Source organism: Amaranthus tricolor, chromosome 8, assembly GCF_026212465.1.
Source record: "Amaranthus tricolor cultivar Red isolate AtriRed21 chromosome 8, ASM2621246v1, whole genome shotgun sequence".
NCBI classification, from domain to species: domain Eukaryota; kingdom Viridiplantae; phylum Streptophyta; class Magnoliopsida; order Caryophyllales; family Amaranthaceae; genus Amaranthus; species Amaranthus tricolor.
Window position 1 is genome coordinate 24,684,708 of NC_080054.1, and position 25,939 is coordinate 24,710,646.

The window sequence follows — 25,939 nt, forward strand, 5'->3', positions numbered from 1 at the left end:
AATGTGAAATTTTATTTGATTCGTATTAAAGTAAATTTAATTAATATCAATTTTTATAATTTTCCATTTTGAACAATTACAGATATTTAAGAGTGAATTAGCACATTAGAAATAGTGCAAAAACTAAATGTTAAAAGAATTGCTTGTTCAATTAGTGTGAATTGGAGGAAGGGTTATTTATTTATCGGTGATATGTTTATCCAGTGGGTTGATTAAACAATATTTGTAAAAAGAATTGCATTTTCAATAGTTAACTTTTCTACAAGAGATATTCAAAACAGATTCAACGATATGGTCTTTATCCGACCTTATCATCGAATACGACTTGACCCAATTTCAATATTAATTTTAATAGCTAATGTAGACGCAAAATACAATTTTAAATCGATCTAATACATCTAACCCGCTATCGACCCAATTATGGAATAAATATATTTACCTCTATGTCGCTTGACTCCCGCCAATATAGCCTTTTATCTCTCCTCCTCAAAATCTAGCCCCACTTCTGTTATCATTGACTTAACACACATCATCCGATTCCCCACAATCATGTCTCCTCTCCTTCTCCTGATCATCTTTTTTACGCTCTTCCCCCTTTCTCTCTCTAGTAAGCAACTTAGTATAACATTCCCTTCTCTCTCCTCCTTTTCCTTTTCCGCCATTGATGACCTAACTTTTTTTTCTCTCTTGCAGAAATCTCTTACCACATTGACTGCGGTGGCTCCAACACTCTCGTCGATCACTTTAAAACTACTTGGCTTTCCGATCGTTTCTTCACTGGTGGTTCTACTTCCGTCGTTTCTGAACCTTTGCATTTTTCTCTCCAACAAGAGAAGACACTTCGTTTCTTCCCTCCCACTACTTCTGGTCCCAAAAACTGTTACATTATTCCAACCTCCATTAATGGCGGTCGTTATCTCATCCGGACTTTCACTGTTTATGATAATTACGATGGCAAGAATCGTCCTCCGAGCTTTGAAATGTCCGTTGAAGGTACTGTGGTTTTCAGTTATAAATCTCCATGGCCGGAAACTTACGCTTCAGATGGTTCTTACTCTGATCTCATCGCTTACGTGTCTGATGGAGAAGCTGATGTTTGTTTTTACTCGATTGCTACGGATCCTCCTATTATTGGAACTCTAGAACTTATTGAAATCGATACGGCGTCATATGATTTTTCATCTGAGTACGGGAATAATACAATTTTGGTCAATTATGGTAGATTCAGCTGCGGGCAAGATCAGTGGGGTCCAGGGCTTACCAATGACACTGATATAGTGTGGCGATCGTGGCAGTCCGAGCTCAAGTTCCGGTCTAAGAACCTTAAGAGTGTGGAAAGAATTTCGACTGCGAAGCCAATCGCTGGGGCGAACCAGAAGCCGAATTATTTTCCGATGAAGTTGTATCAGAGTTGTGTGACTGTTGAGGCTTCAGGAGTTTTGGAGTACGAATTGGATGTGGATGCTAAACTCGACTATTTGTTGTGGTTTCATTTTGCGGAGATTTCTGAGAATGTGACTAAGGCAGGGAAAAGAGTGTTTGATGTGTTGGTGAATGGGGTGAATGTTCATCGATTGGATGTTTTTAAGTCGGTTGGAGGGTTTAAGGCTTTTGATTGGTATTATGTTGCCAAAAATCTGACTAGTACTACTTTGATTGTGAATTTGATTCCTGTTGTAGGAGAACCTATTCTTTGTGGTTTGGAGAATTACGCCATTGTACCTAATGATCTTGCTACCGTTCCTGATCAAGGTATGTGGGGATATTTGGGAGGCTTTCTGATGTTGGCGAATGGCGATTTCTTTTCAGTCTTGTATTTATTCTTATTAGTTACTTCATTACTAATCTGCACTTAAAGGCTTTTGATTTAAGTCTATTATTAGTATTTACTCATTATTATGACCTAATATCTAGTCTAGAAGATTAAGGAGAAGAGACGTTAATAGAAGTATAATTTTGCATTTTTTTGCTTTTATGTTTATTTGTTAGGCTTTAGCTGTAGATTTGCTACCTACTCATTTGCTAATGTAACAGGGAATGTGAGGAGAAAATTTCTAGTTAGGTAGTTCAGTGATCAGGTAATTTAGGCACTGAAGTGAATTTGAGGCATGAGATTTCCAAAGAAGTTTTCCCCCCTTTTTTTGTTTTGTTTCTGTTTTCACTTTGTTTGCATATATAGTCTTTGTGGTGGCTATTATTGCTCTTTTCTTTCTGTTGCTTGAATCCTTTGTGTTTTCTATTGCTGAACTCTGACCAGCAAGGGGCCAAATTGCCGGGTTATTGAATTAATCGTGTTTCTTGACTGCCATTTTACAGTTGTGGCTATGAGGGCATTGAAGCACTCGCTTCAAGTTACAGATAGAATGGGATGGAATGGTGATCCATGTGCTCCTACTACTTGGAATGCTTGGGAAGGAGTTACTTGTCGTACTAACAAAGATGGGAATGCTCTTGTTATATCACAAATGTATGTTGTGCCTGTGCAGCTAAGTTTGTTTTTTTACCGTCTATTCTTTTTTAGTTCATCAGGTTATGCCTTGTATTGTGTTATGCAGTGACCTTGGGAGCCAAGGTTTGAAAGGATACATCACTGATGAGATCAGATTCTTAGAGAACTTGGCTGTCTTGTAAGTTTCTCATACAGGGTTTTTATAATTAGTTCAAATAAGTTCAGGAATGGGCTACACATGTTCAACAACTAAAATGAGTATATCCGGTGAAAGAAAAAAGCTATAAAGTCCCCTTACAGTTTGCTGCTCGTAGATCTCTTTGGTGCATCACTGTCTATGAGTACTAAACTTGAAGCTTGAAATGTGGAGTTTTCTAAAGACGAATGTTTAGATATAGTGTACCTGAAAATTCATCGCGACAAGGCTCCTTAATCAGATTTTAGGGCCTATAAAAACAATAAAGTTTCTGAGAATTGGTGGGTCACATGTCAAGTTTTTGGTTGACGTAATTATCCACTTGATGCTTTACTTACACATGAATGCACATGAATAACGTATACTCTACCTGTCTCTTCTTCTTTAACTTTGGTATTCCACAAGTTAAATGATTATGATTAGCTCATCTTCCATGGTCACTAGAAGCATGGAAAAGAGTCTTCTAATAAAATTTACTGAAAATGTTACTTCCATTATTTGGATGGTGATCCACTGGCCTTTTTAGTTTAGTATTTTGTTTTCTATGGCAGGAATTTGAGTTCTAATTCTTTGGCGGGTACTTTGCCAGAGGGCCTAGGTCAACAATCTCTTGTTAAGCTGTAAGTATAGCTGCTATGCTAGTTGGACTATGTTGTTTACTAATACCATCGTCTTTTGATTATCAACGGTTTACTAAAGGTTCTGAAATTTGGTTTTCTTTTCTGAATTAGTTTCAATATTGTGTTTTTGTTTGTTAACTCTATTAAATATTTCAACATAAAAAATTGTTGGCTCTTAAGGCTGAGAATTTATGGGTTATGGGTATCCCTTACGGGGTTTATGGTTCTTGGTGTTGGAAAGAAACTCTTGAGAGGTAAGCTTTATGGTGCCTACAGCAGCTCAAAATGGAAATTTCTCGTATGATTTTTGGCTAGTTTTATTGAGTTCATTGAAGGTTACTTGCCTGAAACACCTTGTTTTTTTTTTGTTGGGCTGATATTTCCTCTTTAAATTTTGTTCCATTTTTGGGTTTATTATATTCAGTATTTGTGAAGTCTGTGATATGCAATAAGTTACTATTTTTACTATTGTTGTAGATTTTATATTTTGGGGGGGGGGGGGGGGGGGGGGGGGGGGGTGGTGTCACAGCATGTTGAAAGATTCCTTGTTTCCTTTTCAAAGGATTTGCATAAGTTTCAAGTGGACTCATGGAATGTGTATAGGTTCAACAATCACCTTAACATTCACCTTATTTCCTTTACAAGAATTTTCTTTCTTGTATATCAAACATATATTCGTGTCTGTGTATTACAACAAATGAAAACATTTAACTTACGTTCATAATTTTATTTTTAACTTTGATCATATGCGTTCTATCAATTATGGCTTTGGGTTCGAGATGAACTAGAGGTGGTAAGATGAATATATGTTCATTTTTAAAATTAAATCATCTGTTATTTTTCTGTCTTGGGCAGGGATTTGTCGAATAATGAGTTTACAGGACCTATTCCTGACAGTCTTGCTTCATCCAAGAATCTACGGCTTGTGTAAGTACCACCTAGTACCTATTGACTTCATCAGTTTCTTGTCTGATAAATTCTTCTATTCGGTGGCTAAATATTGTCCCATGCTAGAGTCGATTCATATTTATATGCTATCTTTGAGTCATCAAATTGTAAAGTATCTCGAACATGGACTTTGTTTCACTTCATTTTTTGGATGACTTGGCCTCTTGGATTCTGTGTTGGCTCATACATGTTTACCAGCTAACATACTGTGACTTAATGTTTTCACTTTTATTTCCCCGTAGAGTTGGCCAATAATTCATGCAATTGTGTTAAGTTCTGATTCAGTGTAACATAATTTTCTTGCTAATTCGCATTTTGAATTCGCGATTCGCTTAAATTTGCCCAAGAATAGCCCAAAATCGACCATAATTCGCTTATTTCGATTCGCGAGGAGATTAGCGAATCATGTTACTGTTCTGGTTGATACTTGAAGTCACATCTAGCCAGTGATTTCTGATCCAATCAGGTCTTGTCATGATGTGTCTGCCCTCAGTTAGCTTATTATAAATCAATGAATATATTTACTTGGTTTGATTTAGATTGAATCATTATGGTTCACTGGATCTTGGATTTTCTAAGTGAGAAGCAATTTAGGTGTTGATGGGTTGGTTTGGATAAGACTAATTATGTGTATCATATCAATCTTGGAAGATTTAATCCTCTGCGTGGATAAGCTTTTAAATTTATTCTTGAGATTAATATGGTCCTTGAATTATCCATGATATGATAGTAGTCATTCTCATTGTCATTCTCATTTTATTATAATGCTTGCTCAACTGGTGTTATTTGACAGCGTTTCACTATTGGTCATTTGGATAGAGAAATGCAATTACCCTGGCCATAGATAAGTAGATGACATGCATATATGTATTTTGAAAACAAATAAAATTCTTGCTATTCACAGGCTGAAGCTTGTTCTTGCTGTTCCTGCTACCATACATTATCTTTTGGCAACTATCTTTTGTGCCTTTAATATAAGAATGATTCTCTGGGTAGGGTTAGGATGGTAAAAACACTTGGCTAAAGAGTAGTCATTGGCCCAACAAGGGACTTTAGGTAATTCTAAAGGGAGATATTTATAGACTTTGACGATGAAACATGCTAATGCTTTGCTCTTGTCTTGAAAGCTTTGTCCCAAAAGCCTATTTTATTTCTTTTTTATTTTTTTATTTTTATTTTTTTTAATTTTTTTTTGCTGTAATGGGTTTTGAAAACTCCTTTTGAGGCCTAAATGCTTGTTGACTAGGGATTGCACAAGAGTATTGAGATGCTATCCAGGGATGACTCCTTGTTGAAGTTCTTTGAAATTCGTTTCTCAAGTATCTTGACTATTACTTCTTTTTGTTGTTGGTATCTTACATTTCTTACACGTGCCAGGCTGTTGAATGATAATCAATTGGAAGGACAAGTGCCAGAGCAGATTTACTCTGTTGGTGTCCATGGTGGAGCAATTGAGTATGTCAACTTTTTTCTGCTGTGTTTTATTTCCTTTGCACTCTATATCTCATTGACTCCAAATTCTTTTTAGTCATTAGTGATTGCGTTTAATGGTTGTAGCTTAAGTATACCTAATGTAATGGTTTGGTCTGTAAGCCTGTAAATATCAAAAAATCCTGTTCTTGGTTTTTGTGTAATTGATCGATTCCTCATATGTACGTTTGTTTATAATTGATCGATTCCCCATATTCACCTGTGTTCTTGTTCTGAGCATTATGGAAGGATATTTAGTTGGGTTGTCCTTACTACCTTAATGTGTGTACCCTTAGCAATATTCCAGATTCTTGGTCAAGATATCTCATTAAAATAAAAATGATGTGGCATTGGCTAATTTGTAAGCTAATGGACTGATAGAAATACAATAGTATTCAAGAGGGTGCTATTCTCTCTACTCGGCTGCTGTGGGATGTTATGGTGCATGGGTAATTGGGTATGCTGATCTATACTTGATAGTATTTAATAATTACAATTGCACAAGCTAAGAGCTATGTTTTTCCTTAACCTAAATGAAACTTGCAACTTAAAGTTCTGCATTAACATCTGAAAATTCAAATTTGGTTCTGCTTGCATCTATAGGACTAAGATTGAACTTTTATTTCAGTCTCTCTACAAACAAGGGTCTGTGTGGCGTCCCTTCTTTGCCAGAATGTCCTTTCCTTTGGAGAAATGGTCAATTGTCCAGTGGTGGAAAAATAGCAATCAGCATATCTTGTGTGGTTGTTTTCTGTATACTGTTGCTGGTGACCTACATATGTATCAGAAGGAGGAGGAATGATTATGACTTTGGTCTACCGCATGAGCTGACGTGTAAGCTGATTCTCATATCTTCCATTTTTTTCTCTTCGTCATTGTTTGTGTTTCTTTGTTTTCTAATTCTATGTGCTAGGAATTTCAGATTTTCTGTCATTCTTTTATCTGATTGTGTAGTCTTGGCTTCCAACACAATGTAGTTCCCTTTCTGAGTGAATATTTTGCTTATGGTTTATTTTTTAAAAATATATTTTCGCAGACCTTGTAAATGTGAAGCTATTTGGTGCCTCATATTTCCTACTGAAATAAACTGCTATCCCGTTCTGAAAGTGCATTGGTGTTTGTCTGAGTTCTGCAAATATGCATGTTTTAGAGATAATTGAAGACTCTAACAATCACACACCAATCCTGAAACCGACCATGTTACTAAGATTCTTTAATAGTAGATAAGGAGACCAGATGACTAGCTGGGATAAATGTTAATGTTAATAGGCGATGATTCAGTGAACAAAACAAGTTTGATGCTGATATTAAGTTTGTCATTAGTTTGCATTGTAGAGTTAGATGGGCTGTTGGTTAACATCATTTTGAGCAGCATTCTTACATTGACGTGTGATTTTCTCTTTCTTTCAGAAGTCTAGAATAGCATTTTGTGCAGCATTCTTACAGCGACGTGTGATTTTGTTGTTTTATTCATGATTCTTGGGCTGAATGTTTTTCATTCTTATGTGTTCTGTTTTCAGCAATGGCTGCAAAAAGAAACCGCTATCATAGACAGAAATCCTTGATGGTCCTTGAAATGGAGAGTCAGCATGCCAAAGGTTTAATACCATCATTGAAATAGCCTCAATAATATTGGACATCTTTGGATGAGAACAAGTTTTGTGGTAATATTCGTGGCTAACCAATAGCAAATACAAAAAGGTCTTACGATAGCTGCTTAGACATGATTGAAGAGAGCTCACTACGATGAAGATTTTGATTGGTTTGGCTTCTTCACAATTTGTTGCGAACTGTGGTCACAAAACAAGGTATAACTTGAGAAATACAGTGCTTTTTATTAGGGGATAACAAAAGAGTGAATGCCTCTGATACTTGTATGTATTACACCCAATTTTGGGGGCAATTTGTTGTATGATGGATGATGTTAACATCCATTGTTGAAATGGTTCAAAAATTCAATCATGGGTTCAACCTGTTGATGGTCCCGAGTTCCGACTGCAAACTCCATTGTCTATTGTCATTCTGTTTATCATCATCTTAGCTATGTAGTCTTGTGTAAAAATTAAATTTTTTGTATATTCTTTGTGGTCTGTCAGCTTAATACTCTATTTTGTTTCACCAACTCTGATCCTTGCTGCCTTTCAGAAGACTAGATGTAGAATGGAGATGTCATTAACTCTCTAGCCAAAGTAGGCTCTAAAGATGTCCGAGGACCAAAAGTCCTACTCCATTTTGTTTCATGACGGCTGCTGTGAATCAAGGGAACTTGTTTCTCGTCCCATGGAGATTGTCACAATCGACATTTTTGTAATCAAGCCCAACAATGGCCCGGGTCATTCTGATCCTTTACATCAAATACCAATAATGACCCGATCGATTGTCCCGTACTTTTGAACACCTGGGAAGTGAGAACTGAGAACATCGGTTAATAAAATGTTAAAATGAATTAACTACTCGAAATTTCCAATAGCTGCCTACATTTATTAATGATCTAACTATAATCCCCCCCTCCCCCCCCCCCCCCTCTCCAAAAAAAAAATCACATTTTTCACTTTGCAAAGGCAAGATAAATGAAAAGAAGTTGACAACTGTACTCAAGATACTTCACATTTTCCAAAAAAATGTCCTTCTTTAATGCTTGGTTAAAAGTTACTTCATATTTATTGAATCTCAAAAATTATATAAGAATTCTTATCTATCACCAACATTTTTTATTTAAAATGTACAATATTTATAGTCAACTTTTGTATTTTAGGTTTATATTTCTTTGTTGGATTATTTTATAAAACAAAAAATATACTTATTTTGGTATAGTATCTTTTTATTTAGAACCATAATTACTAGACCGTCTCAAATTCAGTTAAAATAAAAAATTACCTAAATTAAAATCGACTTGATTGAAAATTATAAAACTCAAAATATACCCGCTCTTTTGCTATAATAAGACAGTGAGTATTGGTGGACTAGTTGATGCGAAAATAATGGTGGTGTCAATTTAAAGTAATATTTAATTAGTAATCAATTTTGTAATAAATATATGAATATTGTTTATTATTTGTTTGTTGCAGACAAAGAAATTGGTAGAACTTGAAAGATAAATTAGATTTATGAATCCGTGTACAAGTTAGGTCACATCGCGGTGCAACTGTGCAAGGCCATCATGTAATTAAAGCTTGTAAGAGTACTAAATACCTTAATTGCTCTTCCCCTTATTACTTCTCATTTTATTGCATTGCATACTCTTAAGTTGTTCTCTTGGACCACAACAATTGTACGTACCATCAATTTTGCTCCCTCCTTATCACCAAACATTGCAATATGTCATTTCAAAAGTTTTTAAATAGATCATTTACATAATATTACAAATTTACAATCAATTGAACAAATAAATATTTTCCCTGTCTTTTTTACCGTTACATTATAATTATAAAACTTAAAAAGCTCTTATACATTTGAGTCTTATAATTCAAAATTAAAGGAATTGAAGAAGTATTTCAGAACAATGTATGCTAAATATATATACAAACAAATGAAGAAGTAATACAGTTGGAGCAAATTTTGTCTTTTTCCATAAGATTTTAAATTTTATTCTGATATAATTTATTTTTTTACTTTACCGTATGTGCTAACAAAGTAAATAGTTAAACTAAGAAAAGTATGATGTGATAAGAACAAATTAAATTAAAGTAACAATAATAGCTAACATAAAATATACCTCTATCGATAAAAACTAGAAAAAAATTAAATTGTTGTTAATGTGTCGAACAAGGGATCAAGAACATTGCGGGCCGCAAAGAGCATTACGAGGCGCGAGAAATTGATGAAAAGTTTCTGGTTCTGGAATTTTGGCAAGCCGCGACATATGGTACGGGCTGCGACCCAACTGGCGAATTTTTGATTTTGGTGGGCTTTTTGACGGTTATCTTTATTTGTGGCCGATTATTTGTGAATACTTGGAGCCCAACTTTTCTTTTAAGTTGGTTTTATTATATATACCCCCTCGTATTAGTGCTAGGGTTTATTAATTACAAATTGAGAGAGATCACAAGAGAGTCATTGTTATTTGTAAGTGTGATTCATTTTGTAAATTCTTTGCGATCATAGTGAAATTATTTGATCTCGGTGCTGGTGGACGTAGCTATCACATTGATAGTGAATCACGTTAAATCTCTTGTGTCATTTTCTTATTGTTTGCATTGAATTTCTTTATTGTTTTATTATTGTTCATCGGTTCCACTGTCGCACAACAAAAACCATAAAAGAACAGAACAATCATTTGATAGTATCTATAAAATGGTAGAACCGGTAATGAAAAACTAGTATAATATAGTAATAAAATTTATTAATAAGTTATATTTTCCTCCAATCATCTTATTTTCATTGTAAAATTCATTCTAATGCATTAACATATGAAAATGTAATATTAAGTAGAATAAAAAATTGTAATTATTTTTTTAAGATTTAAGTATAATTACCATGAAATAATATGATATTACATTTTATAAATATTTACGCTGCAAATTATTCTTATTCTTACCATCATTAAATACCAACCATCAAATAACTTGAAAGTATTTGAATTAATAATACTCCTATTATATTCTGTCGCTACTCCACACAATAAAAAAAAGAAGAAAACACCAACAGACAAAGACAATCACATCCAAAAACAGAAATAAAATAACCAAAAATCTCTTCAATTCTCATCTTCCCTTCCCCGAAATCACACAATGTCACTCTCACTCTTTTTCCTCTTCACAATCTTCACCCTCACATCCGCCATTGAAATCCCTCGTTACCATGAAGCTCCAGCTTTCAGAAATGGAGAATCCTGCGCCATTCCAGGTACACCATCTTCAACCATCCACATTGCAATGACTCTTGACACTACCTACCTTCGTGGTTCAATCGCCGCTGTATTCTCCGTTCTCCGCCATTCTACCTGTCCTGAAAATCTCTCTTTTCATTTCCTTACTTCTTCTCGAAACTTCTACAATCTCAATCGGACAATCACTTCTACTTTTCCTTCTCTTAGGATCTCTCTTCTTCATTTCGATCCACTTCTTGTTCGCGGCAAAATTTCAGCCTCAATTCGTCTTGCTCTTGATCAACCCCTAAATTACGCTCGTATTTACCTCGCTGATCTTCTCTCTCACGATGTTGAACGAGTAATTTACTTTGATTCTGATCTTATTGTTGTTGATGATGTCGCTAATCTTTGGAATATTGATCTTGGTGTTCATGTTCTTGGAGCTCCCGAATACTGTCATGCTAATTTTACCAGCTATTTTACCCCCAAATTCTGGAACACACCAGAACTTTCAAAAACATTCTTACGAAGAGAGAGAACTCCGTGTTATTTCAACACAGGAGTTATGGTAATCGATGTTGCCAAATGGAGAAAAGGTGCGTATACATCAAAGCTAGAAAACTGGATGAAATTGCAAAAACGACACCGTATTTATCAATTAGGTTCATTACCGCCATTTTTACTGGTATTTGGAGGTGAAGTAGAGAGAGTTGAACATAGATGGAATCAACATGGATTAGGTGGAGACAATATAAGAGGATTATGCAGAGATTTACATCCTGGAGCTGTGAGTTTGTTGCATTGGAGTGGAAAAGGGAAGCCATGGTTGAGGATTGATTCGAATCGGCCATGTCCATTAGATAGTCTGTGGAGCCCTTATGATCTTCTGTATTCTCCGCCGTCTTCATCTGCAACAATTTTATTATCTGAAGGATAATTAATTATTTTATTTTTATTGTTTTGATTGATGGTTTGAGAATCGTGACATTGTAATTCGTGTGTTAGGTGGTGTACATTATTATTGGGTTTGTGTAATTATTAATGATAAGATTGCCACAATTTAGTGCTCCCCACTCTTTGATTTATTGGATGGTAATTCATTCTTCATTCATAATAATGCCATCCGTTTTTGAGCTTTCTGGTTTCTACCGACGATGATACGGCTATTTTTCTTCTCTAATGGGGTAATGTTGAAGAATTTCGTATGTGTTTAATTGGAAAAATTTTGAAAAAAGGTTGATAGTTGATAGCTTTGAGCAGCTTATTCATATTAATAAGTTTTTCAATTAGCTAGTTCACCAAACACTAGCATTAGCTGGTTTGACCATCTAACCCTCTATTTATATCACAATAAGCTAAAATTGCTCAATAAGCTAATTTGCCAAATACCTTATTTATTTTTCTTTCAAATTTGAATTATATAGAAAAATAGGGTGTTTATTAAGAAAAAAATAAATATTTTAGTACTAAATGATTAGAAAATCGAAATGTGAATAAAATTATGAAGTAGTGACAAATTGAGATTATTTACGTATTTTTTAGTTACTTTAATTAATGATATTAACAAATAACAATTGAAAAAATAATAGAGTGTTTGAATGTTTGGCTTTTAGATTGACTTTTTGAGTGGTTTATGATTTTTGCGTTGCTGTTTGGTCAAACAATCAAAAAAATGTTTGATAAATAGTTTTTAAGTTAGCCGAAAAAATTGACTTTTAGGCTAAAATAAAAGCTACTCTAGTTAGTTTTTTTGTTGACTTTTGAATTGTTGACTTATTTTTTTCAAATAAACAATCAATAATCAATACCTAAATTTAATAGATATTTTTATAAACAGCTAGCTATTTCAGCTATTTTAAAAGCCAATAAAAATAATTAACATTTTCAACTGGTCAAACATACCCATTAATTGCCAAAAATTCCAACAATGCCATAATGGCATGGATGTAGTGTGATGATATGGTTGTTGCGTGGGACATAATCTTAGAGAAAATAATCTTAAATAAAGAATGCATGTGACTTTATGTTGTCATTTAGTTTATAGCGTGGGAAGAATAATCCATCCTACTACCTCATTCCCGAAATAGCTTCAAGTATAACTAATTAAGGTGAAAATAAAAAAATGAGTAAAAATATAAAGTATATTTTATAATAACTGAAAAAAGAAAACTGATTAGATAAAATAACAAGTTAAATGTGATGTGAATAAATATTTTTAAAAAGTTTGATTTACAACCAAAAAAAAAAAAAATTTGAATAAAACAGAAAAAACAAAAAACATAAATAATTCTTTAATACTCCCTCCGATCTTATGAATTAGTCCCATTTGCTTGGGCACGGATATTAAGGATTGTGTGGGGTCCATTAAAAAGGGTAAATAGTAAAGGGTAAGTAGTAAAGGATAAGTAGTGAAGGGTAGTTGGATAAGTAAGGTATATGAGGGTATATTCGTAATTACTTGTGTGAACTAAGGGTATTTAAGTAAAAAAGGATTGCCAAAAATAGAAATGAGACTAATTCAAAAGTTTTGCCAAATAAGGAGATGGGACTAATTCATAAGATCGGAGGGAGTATAGGATAAAAAAGTTGATAAATAGAGGGGTAATGTTGGATAAAAAAAAGTCCTTTTTTTAGGAATAATTAATTAATTTGACTGTGAAGTCACAAGTGGTTGGAGTTTACGCAATGTGTGAAGAATCTATGAGTGGATTTTAAAGGTTTTTGGTATTGGAGTGTTAGAATAATTAATTAATAGTAGTATTTCATGCTATCTTCCACTTTCATTTCTATGTTTTTCTTTGCACTTTAAAAAGTTAAAAAAATTGACAACACCTTTATTTTTTGTTTCTTTGTGTTTGCTTCAAGACTCTATTGGCTTTTACCATTACATGGAATAATCAAAATGCACCTTGACATTTGGTTATAGTCCATAAGATAAGATTATCAATTCTTTTTACTACTATGTTTATCGTGGATGGGTAGTTTATTGGTTTACTAAAGGTGATTTCGGAATTATCCGCTCTTTTGATTTTAATACAAAAGAATTCAATAATGTTGCACTATTTGAGCCACTGAAAGAATGTAAGAGTATAATTCTTTTCACCATCGGTGAGTTGTTAGCTATTATATCATCGTCCTGCATATGGGTTTTGGAAAAGCATGATGGCGTGTACACATGGAGAGAATTGTGTTCGGAATCTTGGATTAAAAGTGTTTTTGATATATTGAAAGAGAAACGATTGGAAAAAGTTATTTAGAGTTAGTCCTAAGGTTTTCTTTATTGAGTAGAGCAATACATTTTTAATCATTGGATTTTGGGGTGGAATACAATTTTATGAAGTTACAAGCCAGAAGTTAGAAACGTTACAGTAAATTAGACTCTCAAATTTGAAAATACACAATTGAGTAACCTTACACCTTTATTTATAGGAGTCTACCAAAAACCCTAAACTCATAAATTTAAGAAAAAAATATTACTAGAAATCTTTAAGAAACTACATAATTAAGAAAACTATATTTTCCTAATTATATTTGATCTCCAATTTCCTAATTATTATCAAATATAATAGGACGATTTCGTATCTTAAAGAGCCGTTTATGATTGATTAACCAATTGTTAATTTGTTGTTATTTCTAGTTAGCTGAAATGTTTGTTAAATGCTTACATATTTTGTGTCACCACAAGAACGCCAAATATGCATCATCTTGTATTTTAGTTTCCAACAACACCAGAAATCTATTGGCGTTAACAAAATAAAATGGCTAATTCTATGAATAATATCTGTTTTATTAGTCATACATAAAATGCTTCTAAAATCATTCTTACTTTCGATTCCATAACCTATTTACAACAACCAATTTAATATCTACTAACGGACAAAACAAATGACAGATTAGTGAAAATGTAGACTTTCATTGTACGCCATGAGTTCTTATGAATCAATTCTCGTCAATTAAGGAAAACGTGTGAGAATCATCCCTTTTGTTCTTGTAATCAACGCTAAGGTCTCCACATAAGCACCCCAGAAACGAAAACGAGCATCTCTATTCCTCAATGTTTCTAACTTCTGGCTTGTAACTTTCATAAAATTGTATTCCACCTAAAATCCAATAATTAAAAATGTATTGCTCTGAAATAAAGAAAACCTTAGGACTAACTCTAAATAGCTTTTCCAATCTTTTTTCTTCCAATATATCAAAAACATTTTTAAACCAAGATTCCGAACACCATTCCCTCCATGTGTACACTCCATTATGCTTTTCCAAAACAAATATGCAAGACGATGACATAACAGCCAACAACTCACCAATGGTGAAAAGATTTAAACTCTTACATTCTTTCATTCGCTCAGGTATTGCCACATTATTAAATTTTTCTGTATTAAAATCAAAAGAATGGATAATTTCGGTATCACCTTCAGGAAACCATAAACAAGATTGCTACAAGAACAGGGGCCCTTAATGAAGTCCAAGCATCGACATTCATTGGATTGATTTTGATAGTCCAATGGTGATTTCTTGGTGAATAAACTGCCATCACGGGCTCATACTCATCAACATTAAAGATGCCATAGGAAAGCACCTTATAATCATCAGAAGAGGGGGAAAATCCTATAACATAATTAACATATTGAATAGGAGAAACAATTGGACAAGGTGGAAGAATCAAAGATTTTTTGAGAAAGGGATTCCACAAACATGTATAATCTTGATGACCATGGAAGATCAGTAGAAATAACCCATTACAGCCTCCATGAATTCATGATATCGTAAAATGAGTGTATAAAGGAGGAAGAAGAGCATGAGTGGTTAATTTCTGACCGTTGGTAACACGCTGTAGGCAGAATCGTCTAGGATTAGAAGTTTCTTCAATGAGTAAAAGGGAATTTTTGGAATGTTGTTTATTGTAAAGATTGCGATGCTTGGAGATGAAAGAAGGGGATTCGAAGTAAGCGCGCCAGGATGGGCACACAGTCCTGAAAATCACAAGGTCTTGGACAGGAAGCATAGCCAAAATGTGGGTTATTATATCAAATCGAAAATCAGAGAAAGGGAAATGACTGGAAGTACTGCTTGTATTCATGATTTTGTTGTTGGGCAAACTAGAAAACATTATCAGAGAAAGAGAAAAAAAAAAGAACGAATGGGAGGAAGATACATTCATTTTATATAAAACTCATTCAACATACAAACATGTAGCGTTGTACTATAAAGTATAACGGAATAACTAATTTTCCCGCCAAAAAACAGAACTGAACTTTAGATGGAAGAGTATTATTAAACAAACCGATAACTGAAGTTGAACCTAAACCATTCATGGTTGTCGCCTTGTCGGTTTTGTTTTTCAAACGTCACATAGGATTAGTCAAATGTAAATTCTAAATTTATCTCCGTTCAATTAGCCATTGAAATCTGACAACTTGACTATAATGTTATGGAGTACCTTTTTTTTTTTTTTTCATGATTATAATTCCAAAAAAGATTGTTAAAATTGAAATTTTAAAAAAGGTTGAACTTGGCCTCTGTTTTAAAAAATATATATATAAGTCAAAGTAAATATTCATGCTTTAATAAGCATGGGTAATAATTGTATAAGGAAATAATTATCCACATTCCACACTATGTGTGACTAAATCTGGGCGTCGCTGAATATAACCAATTATAACAAAATAACTAATAATTAAGTGTGGCAATAATTGTGTGGGAAATTATAAAGATGTAACAAAGAAAAATATATATAAATTCACCTCTAATTAGCCTTCACTGAATGATGCGAATTATAAAGATGTGCCAAAAGAACAAATGTCTTCAACAATGGCTAAGGAAAAGCCTTCACTGAACAAAATACACGCAATGAATATGGAAGATTATAGAGAAAACCATGGAGTAATTAATAATTGGAAAATTAGGGTTAAAACAAAAAAAGTAAAATTAGAATTGAAATTGGGGAATTAGAGAAGAAACCTTACTTGGAATCGGAAGTTATTGGAGAAATATGTATGATTATGTGAAAATGGAGGAAGGTTGGGGTTAAATTGGGTATCAAATTTCAGTTTTCAAGTTGAATGGAAATTGGGACCAAAATACCACAAAAATACAAACATTTATTGAATGCTCAATGATGATGAAGAAATAGCGTTCTGAATTCTGATGAATTAGAGAAGTATTTTCCTGAAGATTCCAGAGCCAACTCTTTTGTATGGAGTTTTGAGAAGAGGAAGAAGGATAATAAATTTAGTGGGATTATTTGTAGGAAAAGTTACACTAAACAGTAAACACTATAACTTTCTTGTTAATTTCTCTACAATCATACTACTTATTGATTAACCATAAATAATACTAACTTAGGGGTATTTTCTTAGAATAATATCAACTTTAATTTATTAACTAAATTAACAATTTTTTTGTCTTATAATCACCTGTAGTTTGATTTTTAACATGTTATGAATTTTCTAGGAAAATACTCCTTTAAGTTGGTATTATTTATAGTTAATCAATATTCGGTATTATTTTTAGAAAATTAACAAAAAATTGTATTATTCACGATAATTTTTTTATTTTTATTTTAATGAGGAAGAAGGATGGAGTAAATTGACGGAGAGGAAGAAGGAATTAACTTTTAACTTTTGAACTTCCATAGTTAATGGGTTTTTATTTTTGATTGAGAAATTAGTGGTGGTAACTGGTAACTCAGAAGTTTTTTCTTTTCATACGTGGTAGAATAATTTTTTTTATTAATCTATGTGGTCATCTTAACATTTTAGTTTTTTATTGTAGTATACAAAAGGAATTTTTTGTTAACTTTGCTATTTTTACCAACATAATGATATTTTTTTCAAAAAACAAAGTCGTGATTACCTTAATTAATCATATATTCTGAAATCTAGTCGCAATAAGTAATTAATTTAATTAAAAATTTAACATTTTATCTACCATATAAAAAAGTTAAAAGCTCAAAGTTACAATGCGAATTTTAAAAAAAATTGTAGAAAAGCCAAAAATTCAGAATCACCAAAATGAAATTTCCCTTTTTATTTTTACAAAAATTTGAACATGTAATCGATAAAGAAAAAACGTTCCTGGGAATCAAATCTTAAAAGTCGGATTATTTAGGGTTGATTCAATGTTGGGATTAATCCTGAGAACTTGATAAAATATTGGATTATTCTAAAAATTATTTTCCCTATTTTTTTTTTATAATTGATGCAATATTCTGTGCATGTTGTAGTGTGTGTTTCTTTATTTCAATTACATCACTTTGGCAAATACCCACGCTTATTTATAGCCACACTTATAACTTATAATAGGTATGGGTAATTTTTAGCACAAAACTAATAATATTTGTCTTTGGCACATTTTTCCCATACTTATATATAAGAGAGGTTAAATATCTCTACACTTAATAAGCATGGCAAAATGTAACATAAGTCAAGTATCATCCCACACTAAATTAAGCGTGGGAAGATAAATGTATGTAGATATAAATTTTTTAGTGGGTTCTTTATGTTGGACTATAAACCACATGTTGGGGAAAAATCCCTTGTACTATACATATAGTGAGACAAAACAAGTATCAAATCTTAATGTCCAAGACAAGAACAAAACGAACAAAGTAAGCTCATAGCGAGTTGTTGCTCGTTCGAGCATTTTGACTTTTGTTATGCAGATTTATTCTATAATTTTTTTTCGGAGAAATTTATATTTATGTTAAACATACTTAGTTTCTTTTAAAAATAATAGCAACATTATTTTAGATAGTCTTTGAAATATATATATATACATTTGTCTCTCTCTCTCTCTTGTAATTCAATAGACATAAAAATGAATAAGAAAATTTAATCCCTTCTTTTCTCTGATCTACTCTCCCTTCTTCTCTGAAATTTCTTATTATTCTTGAACATTGAATGATCAAAATCAACATGGTATCAGATATATAGGTTATTAACAATTTATAGGAATGATTTAAACAAATAAGTGTGTTTATTTTGAAGATTATGTGGGTGTCTTTTATTGGTGGTTGAGTTATTGTCCACATCTTAGAGAATTTTCATTCAAACTTAAATTGTTTATACATTGTTGTGCTTGATCAAAAGACATCATTGTTATGCGTTTGCTATTTGTTACTTCCTCCATTTCATATTATTTGCTGCATAACATGAAAATGCACTATTTATCCATCACCTTTAATTTTTAATTAGTTTCTAATTATAATTTATAAGTTAAAACATAGTAAAGTTGGATCTTTTTTGATTCGTTTCAATGCAAGGATTATTAATATAAAATTGTTATAATTTTTTTATTGTACATAATTAAAGATATTAAGAATTAAATTAGCGCAATGAACTACATAAAAAGTCAAAACGTACAAGTATTTTAGAATGGAGAAAGTATTAAGTAAAATTTGATCAAATCATTGTATGATTGAGTTACTAAGTTGAATTGGTCAAACTATATTTATTTGTTAAGTTGAATTACTCAAACTATATTTATTTGTTAAATTTAGGCAAATTATAACCTATTTGAATGACATTATTTTATGAATTAAAACTATTGAATATTTTTAATTTTTCGAAAAATATATCATAATTTGACGTCTAGAAGGTTCGAGAATTCGAGTTGGAGGACGTAAAATCTAAGTATGAGCTGGAGGTGGAGGTGAAAATTTCCGACTTTTAATTGTAGTAAAATTAGAGTATGCATTAGTTGATCCGAGTTTGACCCATTGCCATCTCTACTCTTAACCAATAAACCACATTAAATTGTAAGGGGTCAGACCGTCGGAGCCTAATGACTAATGAGTACGGTGACTTATGTACGTTAAAGAGAAGAGAAGTAGAGAGAATTAATCCTTTTATAGGTATTTTATTGCCAATATATCAATACATCACGTGCCTCCACCTTCACTTGAAACCAATACTGAGTGACTCCATCGTCATGAATAATCCAATCCAAACCAATTAAGCATGACTATGCGATGATGCACGAAAAAAACAATTAAATTGTGATATATTGAGAATTATATCAAGGGTAGTTTATGAGTTAGACGAAGTTGTATTCTAATGACACAAACAGAAAAGTCCAAAGGATAGTAAAAAATAAATGGTAGAAAATAAGCCACTTTTTCATCTCTTGTTTTACTCAACTATTTCACTGCTATATTTTCATAATATTAATATTTTTTACAATTTTAAATTGTATATTGTTACTAAATATAAACAATTCAATAAACGAATTGAATTGCATAAAAACGTGTTTGAGTGCAGCTATCATTTTGTATACTAAGTGCACTTATACTTCCACATATGTCAAGTAAGTGCTCATTAGATATCAGGCACAACATTTTGAAATCTAGCTGTTGTGTTTGAGTATAATGTGTATATTTATTTAAGGCAATGCAATAATGGAAAATTCTATGAACAATACTGATTTATTAGTACATTAAATGCTTTTAAAATCGTTCTTACTTCCAATTCTATAACCTATTTACAACAACTAAACTAATAACAAGCAAACCAAATGATCTTACAGATTATTGTAAACGTGGACTTTTTTTATTCGCCATGAGTTCTTAAGAATCAATTCTCGTTGATTTAATCAAGGAAAGGTTTGAAATGTCATCCCTTCTGTTCCTGTAAGCAACGCTAAAGTCTCCACATAATCAATCACGGCAAGAAAATAACCAGCTCCATTTCTCAACATTCCAAACACCGCGCTTGTAACTTGATAAAAATGTACACTACCATTAACCCCAATCATTAGAAATGTATTTGTCTCCTCAACAAACAAAACCTTGATAGTAGATATATAGTGTTCTTTAAATATATCAAAAACAGTTTTAATCCAAGATTCCGAACACCATTCCCTCCATGTGTACTCTCCATCATACTTTTCCAAAATCCATATGCAAGACGATGACATAACAGCTAACAACTCATCGATGGCGAAAAGAACTAACATCTTACATTCTTTTAGCGGCTCAGGTACTGCCAGGTTATTGAATTCTTCCAAATTAAAATCAAAAGAGCGGATAATTCCGGGATCACTTTCAGTAAACCAGTAAATCATCCATCCACAATAAACATATTTGTTACGAGAAAAAGGGGTCCTTAATGAAGTCCAAGCATCGGCATTCATGGGATTGATTTTAATAGTCCAAATGTGGTTTCTAAGTGAATAAACTGCCATTGCCGGTTTATACTTGGTACGATAGGCAAGCACCTTATAATCATCACAAGAGGTGGAAAATCCTATAACATAATGAACAGATTGAAAGCGAGAAACAATTGGACAAGGTGGAAGAATCAAAGATTTTCTGAGAAAGGGATTCCACAAACATATATAATCTTGATCAAAATTTAAGGTGATTAGAAATAACCCATTGCAGCCTCCATAAATCCATGGTATGAAAACATGAGCAGAAAAAGGAGGAAGAAAAGCAAGAGTGGTAAATCTCCGACCGTTGGTGACACGATGTAGGTCTAATCGTGTAGAATAACCTAAAATTAAATGGGAGTGTTTGAAATGGTGTTTATTGTAAAGATTGCGATGCTTGGAGATGAAAGAAGGGGATTCGATGTAAGCGCGCCAAGATGCGCACACAGCCCGGCATCTCACTAGAGTTTCGACAGAAAGCAAAGCAAAAATTTGGGTCCATATATCAAATGGAAGATAAAGGGAAGTGTTATTCATGATTTTGTTCCTAAGCAAACTAGAAGACAAATATCAGAGAAAGAAAGAAAGAAAGATAGAAGGACGAATGGGATTAAATGGCCAAGAAAGAAACAAATATCATAATAAGGAAAATTTTGTATACAACTGATCATGATACAAACAAACAATTTTGTATAAAGTATTACGGAAAAATTGTTTTTCCCGCCAAAAAATGAAACTGAATAAGAGATGGAGGAGTATAAATAAATGTGGTCGTCTTGTATGAGACTGTCAAAATTTTTTTTTTTTTTAATTAAGCTCACTTCGTTTTTTTTCTATAATCAAGCTTTTTTTTAACCATCAAGAAAAAAGCTTAATTATCTAAACTTAGAATGTAATTGGGAATTGTACAACTTAGTTATAATTGGGAATTGTATATAGTAGTAAATTTAATAACCAAAGCAAAAAAAATTTATGAAAAAATATTTATAAATTTTAAAAATAAAAAATCAAAAATAATATAAAAGTAGAAAATAGAATATCTGAAAATATTTGGTTTTGCCAATATGTTGATCTGGATCCGATTTAAAAATCGGACACCCAGTTATCTGGTTTTTCGGATATTGCGGATCGAATAATTCGCATCAAATATTTTTGTACACCCCTAATCTCACAATAAGACCATCTTATTTAAGAATTTTGGTAAATCAATACTCTGAAAACTAAACTTAAACTAAACCATTCGTGCTCGTCAATTTTGATTTTCAAATGGGTTAGTCAAAGGTAAATTCTATATTAGTGGGTTATCTCAAGTCAAAATAGCCATTGAAATCTGGCAACATGATTACAATGTTAATTAAGCTTTTCTTTTTTTCTTTTTTTTTTCTTTTTTTTCTGTAATTAAGTAATTTTTAATGATGATGAAGACAGGATGCTCATAGATTCATAAGCGTGTGTAAATTTTAATGATGATGAAGAGGGGATCAAACACTGCAAGCTTATATTTGTGTAATTTTAGCACAAATAATAATATTTGTCTTAAGCATATTTTTCCCACACATGTTAAGTGAGGTTAATTATCAGCACACTAAATAAACATAGTTTAATGTAACATAAGTCAATTATCTTCCCCCACTTATTTAAGCGTGAGCAAATAAGTGTATGTAGATATAAATTATTTAGTAAGTTTTCTTATGTTGGAATTTTAAGTATGTTAAGGAAAAATCCCTTGTACAATATACATATATATATATATATATATATATATATATATATATATATATATATATATATATATATATATATATATATATATATATATATATATATATATATATATATATATATATATATATATATATATATAGGGAGACAAAACAAATATCAAGTCTTAATTTCCAAGGCAAAAACAAAACGAACAAAGTAAGCTCAAAACAGGTTGTTGCTCGTATGAGAAAAATTTGTAACTATAAGATTGTTTTTAACAGATAAATGTTAGAATTAATATGCAGAAATTAGTGGGTTATTGTTGCAAGTTAGAGGAGGAGTAAAGATGAGTTGGACAATATTTTGAATTGTAAGTGAATATAGCTTACATTACTTACATTTCCAAAGTACAAGAAGTGGCTATTTATAGCCTTGGTAAGTCAAGCTCCTAGTTTCTAGACTATTCTAGCTAAGCTTAGAGTGTTATACACTTTCTAGCATATTATATTCATATCTAGATAATTCTTGAGATTATTCTAGGTTGCTAATTCTAGATTTTTCCTAAGATTTTACTAACAATATTCTAGAAACATGTTCTACAAGTTTCTTGTTTAGATTTTTTACATAGATTTTTTTAGATTAACATCTAATACTCCCCCTTAATCTGAAAAATCTTGAATTCCAAGCTGTCTTCTAAATTCGATGAACTTTTCCGTTGGAAGTGCCTTGGTAAATATGTCTGCGAGTTGCTCCCCTGTCTTGCAGAATTGTAGCTCGATCTCTTGTTTCTCGACCAATTCTCGAATGAAGTGGTGTCGTATCTCAATATGCTTTGTGCGACTATGGAAGACTGGATTCTTTGTCATGGATATTGCTGACATATTGTCACAATAGATGGTAGTTGCATCTTCTGTCTTTTGTTGTAGATCTTTTAGGATTCTTCTTAGCCATTTTTTCTTAGCCATACTGCTTCACATGCCGCGCTTGTAGCTGATACGTATTCTGCTTCTGATGATGATAGTGCTACCGTAGCTTGTTTCTTTGATGACCATGAGATAGACTTGGACCCTAGCTGGAACACGTATCCACTCGTACTTCTTCGATCGTCGATGCTTCCTGCCCAGTCACTATCCGTGTAGCCTATGAGCTTGTAGTCTGCTTCGGACTCGTACATTATCCCATAGCTTTTTGTTCCTTTAATATACTTGAGTATCCTCTTGGCTGCTGCTAAGTGAGCTTTGCTTGGCTCACTCATAAACCTTGAGATGATGCTGACTGCATGAACGATGTCTGGTCTTGTGTTTGTGAGATAGATGAGAGATCCGACCATGCTACGATAGAGCGATGCGTCTACTTTCTCCTTTCCATCATATTTAGAAAGTTTCTCATTCGTAGCCATTGGTGTCGTCATTGGCTTGCAATCGCTCATGTTGAAAATTTTTGAGCATATCTTCAACATATTTCTCCTGTGAGAGAAAAATTCTTCCTGGACCTTGCTTAACTTGCATGCCAAGGAAGTATTTCATAGCTCCAAGGTCGGTCATCTCATATTCCGACATCATTGCTTTCTTGAAATCTTCGATCATTTTTGAGTTAGTGCCCATATAAATGAGATCGTCTACATAAAGGCACAAGATGAGAAAATCATGTGGCTCTTGTGTCTTGATGTAAAGTGATGGCTCACTTGGGCTTTTTGTAAACCCTTTTTGAATAAGATAGCCATCAATATTGCTATTCCATGCACGAGGAGCCTGCTTGAGCCCATAAAGGGCCTTTCGAAGGCGATACGCCTTTTCTTCCTTGCCTTCGATTACATATCCTTGCGGTTGCTCAACATATACTTCTTCGTTTAACTCGCCATTAAGAAAAGCAGATTTGATATCTAATTGAAAAACTTGTAATTTAAGTTGAGCTGCGAGTGCAAGGACTGACCTGATTGTCTCCATTCGAACAACTGAAGCATATGTGTCGTTGAAATCAACTCCGGGTTGTTGTGAATAGCCTTTTGCAACTAGGAGAGCCTTGTACTTTTGAATGGAGCCATCTTCATTGTATTTGATCTTATAGACCCATTTGAGGCCTATTATTTCTTTGTCTCGAGGCTTGTCAACAAGCTCCCATGTGCGGTTCTTCTCGATCATCTTGATTTCTTCATTCATGGCGTCAATCCATTCCTCTTCTTGTGCTGCCTGTTGGAAGCCTTGTGGTTCGTTGGCAATGAGAGACATGATAGCATGATTACACTGATATTTATCCAAGTAGGCTGGAGGACGTCTGGGTCTTTGTGATCGTCGAACTTCTTGTGTTGGACTTGATTCTGGTGTTGGACTCGAGCTTGATGGTGATCTAGGGCTGCTTGGTGGTGATCTTAGGCTGTTTGGTGTTGATCTTAGCCTGCTTGTGCCTTCGCCTTGGTCTGGGCTTGGAGGTGGAATGACTGTCACTGGAACTTCTGGATTGTGAACTTCTGGACTGCTCTTGTTCCATTGCCACTGTGCTCCTTCATTGAATATGACATCTCTGGAGATGATCAACTCATTGGATTCAGGCTGATAGAGACGATATCCTTTAGACTCGTCACTGTATCCAATGAAGATACTTTTTTCTCCTTTTCCGTCTAGCTTATCCCGATTCTCCTTCGGGACGTGGGCATATGCAATGCACCCGAAAACTTTGAGGTGCTCAACCCATGGCTTTCTTTTGTGCCAAGCTTCATACGGCGTCATGCTTCTTACCGCTTTTGTGGGAGACCTGTTAAGTATGTAAATAGCTGTGTGGACAGCTTCTGCCCAAAAATGTTTAGGCAGATTTTTTTCCTTGCATCATACTCCGAGCCATTTCAGCAATTGTCCTGTTTCTCCTTTCTGCAACACCATTTTGTTGTGGTGTGTGTCTGACTGTGAGCTCCTTTTTGATGTCGTGTTGTTTACAGAATTTGTTGAATTCATTGCTTGTGAATTCTCCCCCACGATCAGTTCTTAGAACCTTTATTGAATGCCCACTTTGTTTTTCTGTTAGGGCTTTAAATTGCATGAAGTGGGATAATGGTTCTGATTTTTTCTCCAAGAAATACACCCACATCATGCGTAAAAAATCATCCACAATCAACAGAAAATATCTTTTTCCGCCAAGAGATGGATTCCTGGTAGGACCCCATATATCAGCATGGACAAGCTTTAATGGAGCTTTAGCCCTCCAAGATGAGGTTGGGAATGGTGATCTATGCATTTTGCCATAGATACAACCCTCACAAATTTTCTTTTCATTAGTGATTGGTGGTAGCCCAATCACCATTTCTCTATTTTTTAACAGTTTTAAACTGTCAAAATTTAAATGTCCGAATCTCAAATGCCACAATTCGGATTCATTCACCATTGTACTTAGGGCAATATTAGACTCCAATTGCATTTTAAGTGGAAAAATTTTATTTGGAGCCATTTTAGTGGTAGTGATTAATTGCCCCTTTTTCTTTTCATATATATGGCATTGATTATTATCAAATTTTACCATATAGCCTTTTTGGACTAACTGACCCACACTTAACAAATTTTATGCTAGCCCAGGGACATAATAGACGTCGGGGATGAATT

General features: G+C 33.2%; 4 protein-coding genes across 4 annotated transcripts; 2 read left to right on the plus strand and 2 right to left on the minus strand.

Annotated features, from left to right (window-relative positions):
• The first annotated feature begins 443 nt into the window (after nucleotides 1-443).
• LOC130821439 (receptor-like protein 4) lies at nucleotides 444-7,805 on the plus strand. Its single transcript, XM_057687213.1, has 9 exons — nucleotides 444-607; nucleotides 694-1,752; nucleotides 2,317-2,467; nucleotides 2,556-2,627; nucleotides 3,197-3,265; nucleotides 4,121-4,192; nucleotides 5,591-5,668; nucleotides 6,312-6,517; nucleotides 7,204-7,805. Exons 1-9 carry the CDS (start codon nucleotides 550-552, stop codon nucleotides 7,302-7,304), a joined length of 1,866 nt encoding a protein of 621 aa, XP_057543196.1. The 5' UTR covers nucleotides 444-549; the 3' UTR covers nucleotides 7,305-7,805.
• Nucleotides 7,806-10,244: 2,439 nt separating this feature from the next.
• LOC130821440 (probable galacturonosyltransferase-like 3) lies at nucleotides 10,245-11,604 on the plus strand. The gene has a single exon (XM_057687214.1). The coding sequence runs from the start codon at nucleotides 10,414-10,416 to the stop codon at nucleotides 11,428-11,430; it is 1,017 nt and encodes a 338-aa protein (XP_057543197.1). The 5' UTR covers nucleotides 10,245-10,413; the 3' UTR covers nucleotides 11,431-11,604.
• Nucleotides 11,605-20,087: 8,483 nt separating this feature from the next.
• On the minus strand, nucleotides 20,088-21,182 carry LOC130821682 (F-box protein At3g26010-like). The gene has a single exon (XM_057687469.1). It carries the CDS (start codon nucleotides 21,180-21,182, stop codon nucleotides 20,088-20,090), a length of 1,095 nt encoding a protein of 364 aa, XP_057543452.1.
• A 2,110-nt stretch (nucleotides 21,183-23,292) lies between these two features.
• Nucleotides 23,293-23,679, minus strand: LOC130821684 (secreted RxLR effector protein 161-like). The gene has a single exon (XM_057687470.1). It carries the CDS (start codon nucleotides 23,677-23,679, stop codon nucleotides 23,293-23,295), a length of 387 nt encoding a protein of 128 aa, XP_057543453.1.
• Between the last annotated feature and the right edge of the window lie 2,260 nt (nucleotides 23,680-25,939).

Coding starts and splice junctions, on each gene's coding strand:
- LOC130821439 (XM_057687213.1), top strand. CDS start 550: ATGTCTCCTCTCCTTCTCCTGATCATCTTTTTTACGCTCTTCCCCCTT. Junction 2,628..3,196: donor TTAGAGAACTTGGCTGTCTT/GTAAGTTTCTCA, acceptor TTTCTATGGCAG/GAATTTGAGTTCTAATTCTT. Junction 4,193..5,590: donor TCCAAGAATCTACGGCTTGT/GTAAGTACCACC, acceptor TACACGTGCCAG/GCTGTTGAATGATAATCAAT.
- LOC130821440 (XM_057687214.1), top strand. CDS start 10,414: ATGTCACTCTCACTCTTTTTCCTCTTCACAATCTTCACCCTCACATCC.
- LOC130821682 (XM_057687469.1), bottom strand. CDS start 21,182: ATGAATAACACTTCCCTTTATCTTCCATTTGATATATGGACCCAAATT.
- LOC130821684 (XM_057687470.1), bottom strand. CDS start 23,679: ATGGTCGGATCTCTCATCTATCTCACAAACACAAGACCAGACATCGTT.